The sequence below is a fragment of the Poeciliopsis prolifica genome, unplaced genomic scaffold (assembly GCF_027474105.1).
Source record: "Poeciliopsis prolifica strain line A6 unplaced genomic scaffold, Auburn_PproV2 SCAFFOLD028, whole genome shotgun sequence".
NCBI classification, from domain to species: Eukaryota; Metazoa; Chordata; class Actinopteri; order Cyprinodontiformes; family Poeciliidae; genus Poeciliopsis; species Poeciliopsis prolifica.
This window is the reverse complement of record NW_026562403.1, coordinates 1,470,937-1,485,637: the sequence shown is the minus strand read 5'-3', so window position 1 is coordinate 1,485,637 and position 14,701 is coordinate 1,470,937. Positions and strand designations below refer to the sequence as shown.

The window sequence follows — 14,701 nt, the reverse complement described above, 5'->3', positions numbered from 1 at the left end:
ATCGCACACAGCAACATTTGTCTAAATCTCTCATTAGTTGACTTATGTGAACCAGTGCACCAGACGCTCCTCCTTCTCTCTGCCACATATGCATGCAGACTACTTGTCTCGGTAATCCAAGGCTTTCCCTCTACAATCAGGATGAGGATATCTGGACTAATAAGCTCAACCAGGATTTAAACTTTGCCAAATTGTCGCCTTGGTGTTTTTTACTTCTCTCTTTGCACAATAGAGTCAAGCTGTTAAGTGGAAAGAGGGATGTACGAGTATAAAAAAAAATGCAACTGCAATAAAATACTGGTCTTGCATTATAGCAAAGTCTCTCAAAACATACTCTCTTACAAGCCATTGCATTGTGCTGCTTTTTTTCTAAATAAACAAAGTCAATGCACACTTTGCAATACAGATGCACTCAGAGAAAAGCCATTGACTGGAACTGGTCAATTTCCAGATAGATTTGTTAGAAACTCGATCTATTATCTTCTTCTGGTTAGTGACGGCACTATGTCCAAGCTCACCACAAAACAACAGCCCTGCCCAAGGCTGTTACTGAAAGCGTTCTCAAAGTTGGCCATTTCCAGTATGCGAGGACTGAGGGAAGAGAGAAACGTATAAACCTATTTTAAGATAAATGTATTTTCGACGCCAAACCTGCAGTTCAGTGAGAGTCCAAGAAAGCAAGACTTTCAAAACAGGAAGGCTAAACAAAATACTGAAAAACAGTCGTGTTTTATCCTTTTGAGCTTTCAGTCTGTTATCTGTTATCTAACACACTGCATTTGGAAATACTTAGAAAGTGTTTGAAACTAAAATCATAATAACAGACTGTGGTTTCATTAATGCTAGCTGTGCTAATGAGTAACATCAAGCTAGTAAACAGCTTAAAATGTATACTGAGCAGTCATTTTATTTTAACACTTAATTTTAGCTAATAAATAGAAATTTGATTCAACCAAAATTGATACCAAAAGGTCAAAGCTTTTTTTTTTTAAATCAGTCACTATTTGGTGAATCTCTGCTTTGCAGTTCTTGTGACTGGATTTGCTTCCATTTCCTTTAAAGACCAGAGAGCTCTGGGTTCTGTTCAGACAGCTTTTAACACCCTCTATTATTTATTAGCTTTGCTCTTACTTCATTTAAACTGTGAAGTTGTATTTTTTTATTATTATTCAACCACTTTGTCACAAAGGCTTAAAAAGCTGAAAAAAGGATATAGATGCTAAAAGCCAGATGTTTGTGGGTGTGTGTGTAGCGGGGGTTCATTGAACGGCTATGGACCAGCAAAGACTTTGAGTGAATGCAGTTCATTATAATATTCATGAAGCAGGATTTCAGAGCAGAGAGAGACCAGAACCAGATATCATTAAATTGACCTTCAGTCCTCAGTCTGCCTTAACAAAAAGGCTGGTGAATAACACACCGAGCCTTTTAATGTTATCTCTATGCAACTTTTGCTCGTAAATCCTTTCCTTTACTGAATATGAATGAGGGAAACCTTTTGTTGTCAAAGCAAATCCCTAGCCCAAGGACTACGGGAACAATTAAAACAATCCAAGGATTTTATTTTCCTTTTTTTAGTCACTTTATTGTCATAGTCAGGTCAAAAAGTACAGAAAAGGAATATACGACATTGTGCGCAACCCTGGAATGTTACACAACCCCAGTCCTTCATCCTCAGGGTGAAAGCACAGAGAAAGGGACAGATCAGACATTGCTAGAGATTGTGCCTGCATATATATGTGACTCATGAAGGAGGTGACTCCAGTTTTCATGTTGACATACAGCACATACAGGTAACTCCAGGTAAATATGACTCTAACATGATTCAGAAGCCATTCTGCTGCTTTAGATTCTGTCTTTAATGCCAGATTTATGATCCAATACCCTGACCTTCAACATATGATAGCAAAACAAACAGAGTGATGCTAATTGTGCGTGACCAGAACGCACCAACTATGATGTGGCAACGCTTGGAAATTTTGATTTGAGCGGGTTACTGACATGACGGAGACTCCCAAACAAATTCCTACATTCTAGTCATTTTCTCAGAACCAGAATAGAGGGAGTCAAAGAGACTGCTGCCGATGGCAAAATGAACAGAAAAAGACCAAGAAATCCAGAGAATGATATAAAAAATACTATAAACATTTCACTTCACCAAGTCATACATCTGTTGTATCCTTGTCTTGATTTGTCATGCCAACCTACAACCTGTAAAAAAAACCCATCTCATACTTAACTAAGTAAATACTAAAGTAAATAATCACAAATCATTTCAGTATATTATTTTCTAAGAACTTTGAGCTAAACACCAATTGCATTGTCTCGACCCCAGTTTGGGCCAGTCCCTCATCCAAAGTAGATTAAGAGCAGCGATCAAACCAAATATAACTGACCTCCTGCTTAATGAGAGTCACAGGGATACATTTGCTTGCTGCAGAGATAGAACATAACTTTAAGTCAGTTTAGGTGCTAAAGGTCCAAAGGTTTGGCACAAATAGACAAACTGAAAAATTATAAAAAGGCAAGTAAACAAATTGACCAGAATCTCTTTTAGAGTAGTGGAGTTCACTAACTTTGAATATATTTCAAAGTTACTGACATCAGTACAGTAATCTGCTTAAATAATGTGCTGTGGCTTACCCTTGCATACCAAAACTATTTAAATTGAAAAAACACACATATATTTCGAAGATCCTGCAGTGTTTGGCTGTGGGCAGCAGACTCATTGGTTCCTTACGACTGCCAGGGTAAGCATCTGTGGACTGATGTAACCTAAGATTGCTTTGCTGGATTAGAATCTGGGAAGTTTAGAAGCTACAGTGACCGACACATTACCTGAGCTGTGGTCCTTCAGTGTTACAGGCAGACCATCCTGTTCAGTAAGTGAACTGCTATGAAATTAGAGTGTCGCTGCAGAGCAACGTTGGGCCGGGATAGAGCTACAGCACAGCACATGTGATAATTACGGTTAAGTCGTAATATGGTTTTAGGATACATTATGGTTTCCAAAAATAGCAGAAGTATGTCTCTCAATAATAAACTTCTGCAAACGTTGTGCAATTTGTGCAAAGATCAATTCAATTGTGTCACATCTGATTTTGAAATGTTCCAAAGTTACTTTGTGGTAACTTGTCTGCTGCTGCAATTATTGGGCTGTTGTATTATTATTATTTTGTTCAGCAGTGATGTGTTTAGAAGATTACGTGCGGTTAAGGGATTAATTGCAGGTGTCAACAGTTACTTCCTAAATCACTGCAAACCTACACCTACATTTGGCACTACCTGTTTATTTGAAGCCAAATAAAGATGTCAGTAAGTAAAGTGAAAAAAATTCAACAGACTCTTAACACTCTCCATTAGGTGCAATCTGTCCATGGAGAAAATAAAACTATATGCTAGTATCAAAGCTTAATGATAATAAAAATATTGATATTTTCCAACCCTAGTACATAACAAGAACAAACCACTTACAAGCCTGTGTATCAAATGATCATGAAGCCTGTTTTGTCTCAAAGCACCGATTAATGACAGACATATTAATGTCAAAGAGAACATATGTAAGGTGAGATTCACTCAGTCCCAGATTCCACCACTTGGTCTCCACCCTCTGGCCACTTCACAGCACTTACGGTCAGCTCCAGTTACTAATGGCTACTGCATTAGGCCTCCTTACATGTGCCCACACAACTGATCAGCAGGAGAAAGTGGGAAAATGAGTCGGGGAGGCAAGAAAGCAGATAAGACCAGCTGAGATTGAAAACAAAAAAATACAAGAAACAAAAAAAAAAAAACAAGAACAAAAGAGAATCTAATTAATCCCAGCAATTGTGAGTTTCTCCTTATCTCTGGCTTCCAGCAAATCTTTTACAGATTGGTAGTGGAGGGAGGACACCCATATTTACATAAGTACACCTTTGCACACTGATTTCGTTTACCGTTTATCTGCAGAGGGACAATGCACATACAACATAATCATTATTCAGATAGAACAGAACAATTTGAATCCTCTGAGTGCTGATGAATTTTGTAAGGTGTAAATTTGCAGCCATGGTTTTTACCTTAGGGCTCACAACAGGACTTTTTTAAAATTTGCAATAACAATGCTGAAAATCCTTCTATTTACACTGTCATGCAGCTATTTAATCCAGAAGCAGAAGTGTGTGTGGTACTTTATTTTATCTATACAGCAATTTCCAAACCATGCTATGTCTTTAACATCCACAGCATGCATATTAGAAAGGGAAGCTGGAAGGAAATGGGGCAATATGGCTGCAGCAAGAGTATCATAAAAACTGACAACTATTAATTTGTGTAACAGAACACTTGATATTATTGGATTACCTGGATTTATTCTGTGCCATTTCTGAATCTAGAAGTTTACTTTTTTTCATTAAGATTAAAACATTTATAACATTAACCTCAATGCAAATTCTCACTGTGACCAACAGGGACTCTGCAGCATCTGGGTCAGCCTTAGATCCACTGTCATTAAGGGTTAGTTGGGTTTTAACCCAGAAAATGAGTAAGTGGGCCATGCAAGTGAATGCAGAGTAAATATTATTGTCATTGAAAAATCACATCTTCCCAATATTTATGTGCTTGGCTCTTAGCCCAGTCAGTCTATAAAAATTATACACGCTTATACTTGGCCAAGTTTTTCCCCTGTGCTACAGAGCAAAGGTCAATAAGGTCATTTACTTCTCAGTGTGTGGATTCATAGAAGCTCTCCTTCACTATATATAGATCTATTTACAAACTGATGTGAGAAAACCCTTCTCGTTTTCTTCGTCTTTTTTTAACACGCAAATGTTTTTACTAAAAATAAAAAACATAGGTAATGATTTCTCTAAATTCTCCCTAAGTGTGAGTGTGTGTGCATGGTTGTTGTTTGTCCTGTCTGTCTCCTCGTTGCCCTGCGACAGACTGGCAACCTGTCCAGGGTGTACCCCGCCTCTCGCAAGTAACGTTTGCCCTGACCCCACTAGGGAGAAGGATGTGCAGAAAATGGATGGATGGATGGATGGATGGATGGACGGACGGACGGATGGATGGATGGATGGATGGTATGCTAACCCAGACGGGTCAAAAAACTGCAAAAGCCACAACACCACAACAAAAAGCTACAACTGAAGTTATGCTAGTAAGTGCTGTACTAGCATAGCTTCTGTTGAATTTTGTTGACCTTTCTTGGCCAACATAAAATAATGATGAATACATTACTAATTACAAATTCAAAGATTACAAAATAATTCATATTTAATAACAATTAATTGTTGATTCTTCTTATATAAAAAAAATGTTGCTTGTGATGCACAGGGAAAGTGGTCGGGTATTAGACAAGTTTCAGCTTGTGTATTTGTTTGTACATACTGTATAGTGCAATGAAAAAACCTAAGGAGACAAATTGCTTCCAGATCTTCTAACTTTCAGCAGGCACATATTTATCAGACTTGCTATGAATTTTCTTTCAGCCCTAATCTAATACACTGCTCTGGCTGAAGGTGGATGATTGTTGCAGACATAGTGAGTGTTCATGGACGTGTTTGACAGAGCACTAAACTGAATCCCTCCTGTTATTATTATCGATTTTATACTGCCGTGTTAGCGTTTCATCATAGAGCCATGAGAGAAAAATAAAGCCCTAGCCCTTTACTGACACCTTCAGAGATTAAGTGCACACATTCATTCTGTTTTTGCTCGTATCATCAGCTCAAACGCAATCCCGCTAAACAAACATTGATTAGCAGCATAGGTGTGAGTAAAATGAGGGAAAACATCAACAGCGGCCATAAAACACACACATAGCAGGTAGCAGGTATTGGACAGGGAGTCGGGAGAGAAACGAGATGAATGGCGCACAGCTCTGCATCTGCTCCCTGAGGCAGCCATGATAGATGGACATGAATGGGGTCTGACCATGATTCTCAGCCAGCAGCTCTGCATTAGCTCCTTGTCTGAATATCTCCTTGTGAGACGGAGCTCTTTCCTCCATCAATCACTTGACATCCTTCTGCTGCATCATAAGGTCATCACCTTGTTTTGAATGTTGGTATTTCTCCTTTTTTTTTCATCTACCAAACCAAAGTTGTCTTTCTGCTTAATGCTCCATAATATGAGAAAATGTCAGGTGTGATAAATGCCTGTTTTCAATCCATCACTCTGTGACCTTTTTGTGGGTGATCCCATTAGCGGCAACTGTGAGCATCTGCTGCCGCAACACTTTGTCCAACTGGCTAAACATTACATTTACATAAAAAATGCAAGTTCATAAAACTTGGAACACATCATCCAATTATTGCACTCCAAATAGGGCTCTGCAATATGAACACTGCACACACTGATATCGACTGAAATAATGGCGGTACAGGCTTCACTGCAAGTGCATGCATGGTGATGCTAACTGGTCAAACTGGGCTCAATGATGTCAGCCTGGTGATCTGTGTTGGCAGATGAAGCAGAAAGATTTGAATATCACCATAGTAGTCTGGTGAATCAGTAAGACGTTTCAGGTTTTGTGAGAAATTGGCTCAAAATGATCTCTGATAGAAAAATCCTGTAATATCTGTCTAGCCAGGTACTTTTAACCAGCCGGTTTTGACTTTGACAAAACAAATAAAAACAGTAGTTTCTAAGATGAGTTAAAGATATTTTGCAGAAAAATGTGCATACAGATTGTAACAAAAGGGATAAAATCTCTCTCCTCTTTGCCTTTGTTGTAGTTTTGCAGTCTCGTTTCATATGAGGACATTTTGTAAACAACATTTTATTTTGTGAGCTTTGCTTCTAAAATAAGAAATAATTTAATACTAAGATAATAATGCAGTAAGAAAGCGCTGTAAAGCAGTGTTGAGCTTTTTTGGTTTTGTTTTAGGCCAGGATCTAAAAAAACTAAGGACGAGGGCAATGTGAAAGTTTAAAGCTACAAGAGTGGAAAGAAGTGTGTGTGAGTCTGAGTTAAGAGATCTATAATTCAGCAGGCGGGGAGGCAATATTGAGGAGGAGAGGAGAATAGGTGGCAGAATCTTTATAATAAGTCTCAGACGGCTTGCTCTGGGGGAATCGCTCACACGTTCCTCTACTGAAGCTGCTTTTATGCAGATCAGTGCTTAGATTAATGGGTTGCACTCCACCCCCAGCGATGCTCAGGTCGAGGATGTTCGACCAATCTCAACATTGGGTGAAGATTCCTGGGAAACGGTGCTGGACAATATCGGCACAGAAAACTAAATGACCTCTGTTGCAGAAACACGGCAGCAAGGACAAGAGGAAAAGAAACACTGTGACTACCGATGTGAATAAAGGTTGAAGGGTGGGAGTGGCAGACAGATGCAAGTAGAAGAGACACTGGAGATACCTATCTTGACAGGGGGAGTCACTGATTTGGCTACAGAGACCTCCTCCGCAGTAAGTGGTTATTGATTGTAAGACGAGGGCCAAAGAATTCCACGTCCGGCAGACTGATGAGGGAGGGTGCGGACTTTTGCTTCTATAAATGCAAACGCAACAAAAAAGCGCAAGAGAAACAGCACTTAACAGCAGAGAGGACCGGTTTGACTGCAGCAAACACAACTAACCATGTGATGAAAGGAGATATTAATGTGAAAACTGCATCAGGTGCCGTAGTGCTAATAAGATCCTCTGGCTCATCACTGACCTTTTCAGCACTAACAATCAGAGATGGCTGTGGCTGCTGTAACAGTAGTAGGAACACACTGAGCACACACACATCTTGGAGATGCCTGCTGCACAGAAACAAATGAAGATGCACACCAGCGGTTCTGCTCTTTCGATATCTGACTGATGCGCATGACCTTTGCAATCCATACGAGGCCAGAATCTGAACCCTAATCCTCCGGCCGATGCTCACGTGCTCACACAACAGGACACAGCTCTTTTTCTCCGTCAAGCAGAGGCGATTACGAGAAGGATTATTTTGGTTTACCTATAAAGGGACTCACAGAATAAAAAAATTGTTTAAAAATGTGATGACCTACAAGAGATGAATGCATGTCCTACACCCATCTTTCAATTTCAGCACAAGTGCTACCAGTTCCCAAGGCTTTAGGAGAAATTTGTTCACATCTGAAGTAAAACAACCAGTGAGTGGAAGATTCAAGTTCTTCCTCCAAACATTCATCCAATTTGTTACATGGACACACTCAGAGAGTTATTTTGCTTGCGGATATTTTTTTAGGGTCTGATCTGCTTCAGATTGTGATGAGTGGTTGGGAACCATATGAAATAAAGTGTGATAAAATAAATGATGATATTAATAGATATTGCAATATTTCAGCAATTTAGTATTTTCCTGAAACTCCACAGCCTTTGTGACCAAGATGCTGGAAATATGGGAAGTTGTGATAATAGTAAAGGGAGTGATGAGTGGAAGATGTGGGTCAACTGCACTAATATCATCTTACTCATATCTGATAATGTCCTATTTGTGTATAACTGCATGTAACATGGGACATTTCTAATGACCAAACAACGGGAAAGAGTTGGAACAAGAGCTCATTTCACTGGTAAATTAATCATTTACTAAAGCGTTGGCGATTAATGTTGAAGAATTCCAATCTGCTGCTGATTAATCCAGATCTTCGTCGATTTCCAATGGATTAGATCAATGATTCGGACACTGAGACAAGCAGGATTACTCCTGATTGTTAGATCGGGACTCACAATCTGAATCAGCTGAATCTCTCCAATGTTGCGTGACGCGTCTCACTAATCCCATTTTCCATTTCGCAAAAAAAAAAAAAAAAAAAAAGGAGAAGCGTGGAGCCAGAAATAAGCAGTCTTACCCTGATGTTCTTGGAGTTGTTCATCCTTTCTGAAGGAGCAGCGATTTTCTTCCCCACCAATAAAACTCTCCAAAACTGCCAGGCGCGTTACGCAACCGCACTGCCCCGTCGGAGTCCCAGAGGCAACGAAGAAGACCTTAACTCAGTTTTTCCCACCGACGAGCCTCCATTTACAGCCAAAATTAAATGTGTAACGACAAAAAGGAAACGTCAGTTCAAATATTCCACGTAAGGCTCCCGGTCAGACCCGCTGTCTCTTTTGGGAACGTCAGCGGTCATGCGTTTGAATCCCTCCCTGCAACCTTCATGAGACAAATCTTCCTCATATCCGTCGTCGCAGTCCAGGACTGACACGCACACGCACGCACGCACGCAAACACACGCAGCCGGAGGAAGGATAAAGACTGACCGACTGATGGGCCAACCGAGAGCGGTTCCCGAGGAGGCGGGTGTGAGTGTGCGCGTCCTAATGTGTGTGGAACTGGCCGCAAACAGAGCAGAGTGAAATGCCATTGAAAGTCGATGCCGCGTCCAGCAGGGATCTCCGCGGGTCTTCAAGGAGCATGATCCCAGCTCAGTGTGTTAACAGAGAGAAACGTGGGCTTTGCGCTCCGTCCAATTCTCTCCACACGGACGCACTTCAGCGCTTCCTTTCCCATGACAGAGTGACAAAAAGGATCTGGCAGATTTTAAAGTGGGTTGAAGTTGCCACTAGCATCTACTGTTGCACTACACCGCCCACTGTGGAAAAGCTATTTTTTTCTCTCTCCCTCTTCTTTTTCAAGCTATGACTCAATTTTTTTTCCCCCACGAGGCACATGGCCAGAGCTGGTTGGATCATAGTGTTTCTGTAGTAGTTAGTAACTATTTTGATTGTCAGAAATATACATATAAATAAATCTTAAGAATATGGCGTGCATTCAGCCCCAACCCTTCTTCACTCCAGTTGTCTTTTTTGTTTGTTTGTTTGTTTGTTTTTTTGCTTGCCTGAATCAACTTTTAACATCTAGAGACTGAAATTGTAGCTGAAACTCAGTCATAATGAATGTCGGCAAACATCAGTTTTCCAAGTCTTGCCATGGATTCTGGATTGGCGTTAAATATTCGGGTTTGTGTTTATGTATGTTGTTCAACTGGGAAATGAATCTCAGCTCAAGTCGATCCCCATGACTATATTCATCCCCGCAGCATGCTGGTGCCACTACCGTCCTTGTCACTCATCAAGAGGGACTCTGAATGACTTTCTTCTTACCACTCCTGCAATAAGGGCAGCTTTATGAAATGAAGTGTTAATAGTTGTTTTATGGACAGATTCTCTCACCTGAGTTGTGAACCGGTGCAGCTCCTCTAGAGATAGCATGGGCTTGTTTGGCTGCTTCACAGCTTTATGCTGTTTTTGACTGGTCTCTCAGTTTAGATGGAAAAGCAGGTTAATAATCTCTGACAAACCTCCGAGGCTTTCCTTTCACAGAGACACTTTTCAGATCATTTTTTGTAAAAAAAACAACAAAAAAACATAATAATAATTGCCTTCACAGTTATGTTTCACTTTGTTTTGGTGTATAACATAAAGTACCAAGAAAACACACAGAAGTTTATGGTTTTATGCTAATAGCATGACAAAAACATTCAAGGCGCATTAAAACTTCAGAAAGGCATTGTATGTAAATTATTGCGCAGCTAGATATCCTTATAGTAAGTATGAGGAAGTATTTGGTTACTTACTAAGTAAGTGATAGAGTTGAAAATTAATTCTACTTCAGTGGTAAATGTCGTCTAATGTGAAGACATCAAGGTGACTACAAACAACAGCCATCTTTATCAAGTTATTTCTGCAATTGCACTTACTCTGCGTCCCTCTGTTTTTTGCATTTCCCATACCGGCGCACTTCAATGTCGATGTGCAGTTGAGCGCATCGCCTTGTCCGCTGGTGATATATGGGAGTGATTTGCGGGCTAACAGAAAGGAAAACACACACTAGCCGTTTGAGAGTTATGTGTGGGAATTTAAGAAGGGAGAATCAGCCTCGCGCTCGGCCCCAGGAAATCACTGCTGGAAAACACATAAGGAACTTAATTTTGGAAACATTGGAAGAAAACCAACCTCTGTTAAGAAGTTGGTTCTGCACCAAGCATTGTTCCAATTTTTCATATTATTTCTCAAAATATCAGCAGAGCAAAATGGGAGCAAAACATTTATTAATTTTTTTTTGGTTTTGTTTCTTTTTAGAGATGGAAGAGAAAATTCACAGCATTTGTTTTGTTGCTTGTGAGTGAGCAGAATAGTGGCATGCAGTCCAGAGATGCAAGCAGCTGAGGTGTAGGAGGATGGGAGAAATTCTGTTTGTGGGCAGACTTGGCTATCAGAAAACAGAGCAGCACAGTCCATCTCATTAAAGAAGCATCACATCAGTGCAAGAATGCAGCACTTTACCCTCAGGTAAAAGGACATTCCCACAGAAGCTGGAGTCACAAGGTATTAATAGGGCCGCGACAGATTTTTAAAAATAGTCTTGGTCATCAGCCCTCTTAAAATAAATCTCTTCCATGCAACAGAAAAAAAATTAGCCTTGATAATCAAGGACTTAAGAGCTGTAAATATCCTGGAGTTAATCAGATTAAAGCTTCACAAGCAGCTGCTTGTGCAAGGCAGCAGGGAATATAGTGTAAGTGCTGGTTTAGGCATGCAGGTGAGTCGCACTACTGCCCTAGTGCAACATCCAATCTACTGTACTAACTAACATCTGCTGAGTCTGTGAGGCATTTCAAGAGGTCGAGTTATAAAATAAAACCAAATAGGGAACTTCTATTACTATCTTTCTGCTTTGTAACTCAAGTGATGGTTGAATGGATGATTGTTGATCAGTAACTTGCACTTGTATTTTTTATCCCTTGAATCTTCTTTGCATTCATTTTGTTGTGCTTCAACCACAAACTTTAACACGTTTTATAATTAGAGCCACAAAAAGCAGCACACCACAAAGAGAAAATCTGAAGTGGAAGAAAAATGAGGCAGGGCTTTAAAATTGTTTCCCAAATCAAGAACATGGAAATTGTTTCATTCACTTGTATTCAATGTTCTTCACTTTGATAACCGTTGATACCGTGAATGTCGACGGTTTCAGATCTTCTGTGTTTGAGAAGTTGCAAAAAGTTAAATGAAAAAATTCTCTAAAGTGAACTGTTCAGTTCTGCTAAACTTTTATTTGAAGACGGGGACAGAATTTTTCATTTTAAATGTAGAATGCAAAAGACTTGCAGCTGCAATTAGAGCGAAATATGACGAATGCATGTCAAATGTTTCATATTTATTTGTACCAAATTTGAAAACCATTGTGCAAAACAGCACAATAATGTGCTGCTTTGCATTTGCCTATCACATACAATTTAAATAAAATACATTAATGTGTTGAAAGGTTGAAGTGAATAATCTTGCATGGCACCATAAGTCCCACATTTTAAGAATAATACATTCCGTCAGCCTGACAAGCCTTGCTATGCCGTCTGACTCTAAAGCACTTCCTATTGACTCACCAACAGCGCCTTTCCACCCCTCAGACCTGTGTGTTTCTTCCTCTGTTCCAACCAAATGTCCTTCTTAAGATTACTTCCTTCCCAACAAAGATAAGGGAGCCTCACATGTGTCTAACTATAGAACATGTTTCTGAATCACTACTGCCCATTGTCATGTTTTCACAGCGTTACATGAAAGTGAGGACCTACGGCTTGCAGTGGCCGAGAGGAGTGAAGACACATTATTCCCAAATGAGAAAGACTCTGTCTGGTGTTTAAGAGTTGACCCCATCAGCCCTCTGTTGGCCATACGGCGCCATGACGACCTCTTCAGGATCTTTCACTCGTCTCCCTCGTTCTTACAGCTAACCTCTGCCTTCTTGTCTGAGAAACTCTATCTTTATTCTTATGTGTCTGTTGTGGTTTTGTTTAACACATGGACGGCAGAAGGATGACAAGATCAGTTTTCCTCCCGGTGTCAGAAGGCATGAGTTTCTTCACAGCTGTTTGCAGGCATGACTGTTGCCTAACCACAAGTATGCTGAGAGTGGACTGAAGCCAGATCCCAAGCAGACATCAGAGCAGTAGGAAAACTATTTTTATTGACATACTTTAGCAGTGAACCTTTCTAGAGTTTTAAGACTCAAGTAACCAGCATGTCTAAAAGTAGTTTCCTCCCTGTAAAGTGATGTTTTAGGCAGCAAAAACCCACTAGGTTATAGATTTATCACCTCTTTGATCCTACCATGGAGCACACAGCCTCAAGAGGAAAACCATGTAGTTCGTCAGTACTTCAACTGTTTTACATCAGCAGGGATCACGTCCAGAGATAAATATAAATACTGACTAACATTATTTAGTCATGTAGCTCACAGTGACAGCTGTAGATACCAACTGCAAAGACCTGAATGACCTGAATGTGTGAGTTATCATGTACGCCTAAAATGGTGTCCAAAAATAAACGGCTCGTGTAGTTACATAACAATCAGCAGCCAGTTTTTGACCGCTCACATACTGAGCAATGACACACAGGAGCGAGGTGTAACAGTGGGGTTAATAGGGGCTTTTGCACGATATGACTCAAAACACTAGAAGATCTTGACTTGTCTCCCAGTCAGACAGAGTTAAGGTAAAGTGGATTAACCTTTTCATCTCTTATGGATCTCTGGATTAGACCACTTGGACAAACACGTGTACTTGTCATGTCTGAAAACAAGAGGAAGCTAGATTTTCTATATGAGGGCAATGACCCTACAGACCCAACCGCTTTTGAAAAATGCTTCAAGTCCTTTCTGTGTGATTTCTGAAAGGACCTGGAGGGCGAGAGATATTGAAGTCGACCTAAGCAAGGCAGCCACAGCGTAGCAAAGATGACGCCTTGCACCAAAAAGCAATCAGGAGGGGAGACATGTTCTGGCATTTCAAGCTGGCTGTGCACATCCATGTTTTTGCAAGGTTGGAGCACCCACCATCAGTTATGTTTGCAGAGCAGTGTCTGCACTTTGGCTGGTTACTGCAAGCTTATGCATAGTATATTATAACCACAAAAGGAGGTATATGTGATGCCTCCTATTTTTGTGGAAACATAGCACTTTCAATCTATGTTGTGAATAGTTGTATCAATCATATACTTTTAATCAATTCTTCTTCTGCTAAAACAGATTGAAAAGAGACAGACTGCAGTGACATCTACTGCTTAAAATGAGAACTCCAGTCAGTGCCACCCATGATCTGTTCTGGTGTTGATATGCATTTAAAATAATAACATCAATGATGGACTTCTAGTTTCTCTGTAAATATTTATTAGTTGTTGTGCAAATAACCAGATAGTGTATTTTAAACATTAATAAAACTGTGTTTGCAGCTGGTAAAACTTTCTTGAAATTTCAAGAAAATGGTAAAGATGGAAGCAATTTTCTTCTTGAAGTAGCTGCTGCCTTTAGTCTACATTTATAATTAATGGAAACATCAAGAGAGTTATCTACTGCAGTACAGTAAAATATAAGCTTCCATATAAAACCTAATTTCAAAAACCCTTAACGAACCCATCAAAGAGAGACTCATCTTTGCATGACAAAACTGCTGGGTGAAAGAGGCCAAAGTCAGAGTCCCAGTAGGAGAAAAGGCCAGCTTTTGGCAGCAACACATCATTCAGTGTCAAATTCACCAAGCCTTCAAAGAGTGTTACTCCTCCTACAAACACCCGGCCCCTCCTAAAGTGGCCCCAAGCCTATAACCCCAAGTACCAAACATGATATCATCTAACTAGAGAGTACGACTGATCTCATCATGGTGAGACAGAGTGTTGTTTTTTAGTGTTGGGTGGGGTTGAGTGTTTAGGGGAATGCTCAGTCCCTCCATGCCTATCAGCACCTTGCACCACA

The 14,701-nt window shown here is 40.1% G+C and overlaps 1 protein-coding gene across 4 annotated transcripts in view; it reads right to left on the bottom strand.

Annotated features, from left to right (window-relative positions):
• Positions 1 to 14,701, bottom strand: part of rtkna (rhotekin a) — a 59,819-nt gene that overhangs the window by 18,625 nt on the left and 26,493 nt on the right. Inside the window, exon 1 of one of the 4 annotated variants that reach the window (XM_055048966.1) lies at positions 8,805 to 9,623. The exons of the other annotated variants lie outside the window; for them this stretch is intronic. Within the exon in view, the coding sequence (XP_054904941.1) occupies positions 8,805 to 8,828 (24 nt within the window). The 5' untranslated portion in view covers positions 8,829 to 9,623. Of the gene's footprint in view, positions 1 to 8,804; positions 9,624 to 14,701 lie in introns of those variants that run through there. 4 annotated transcript variants of the gene reach the window in all.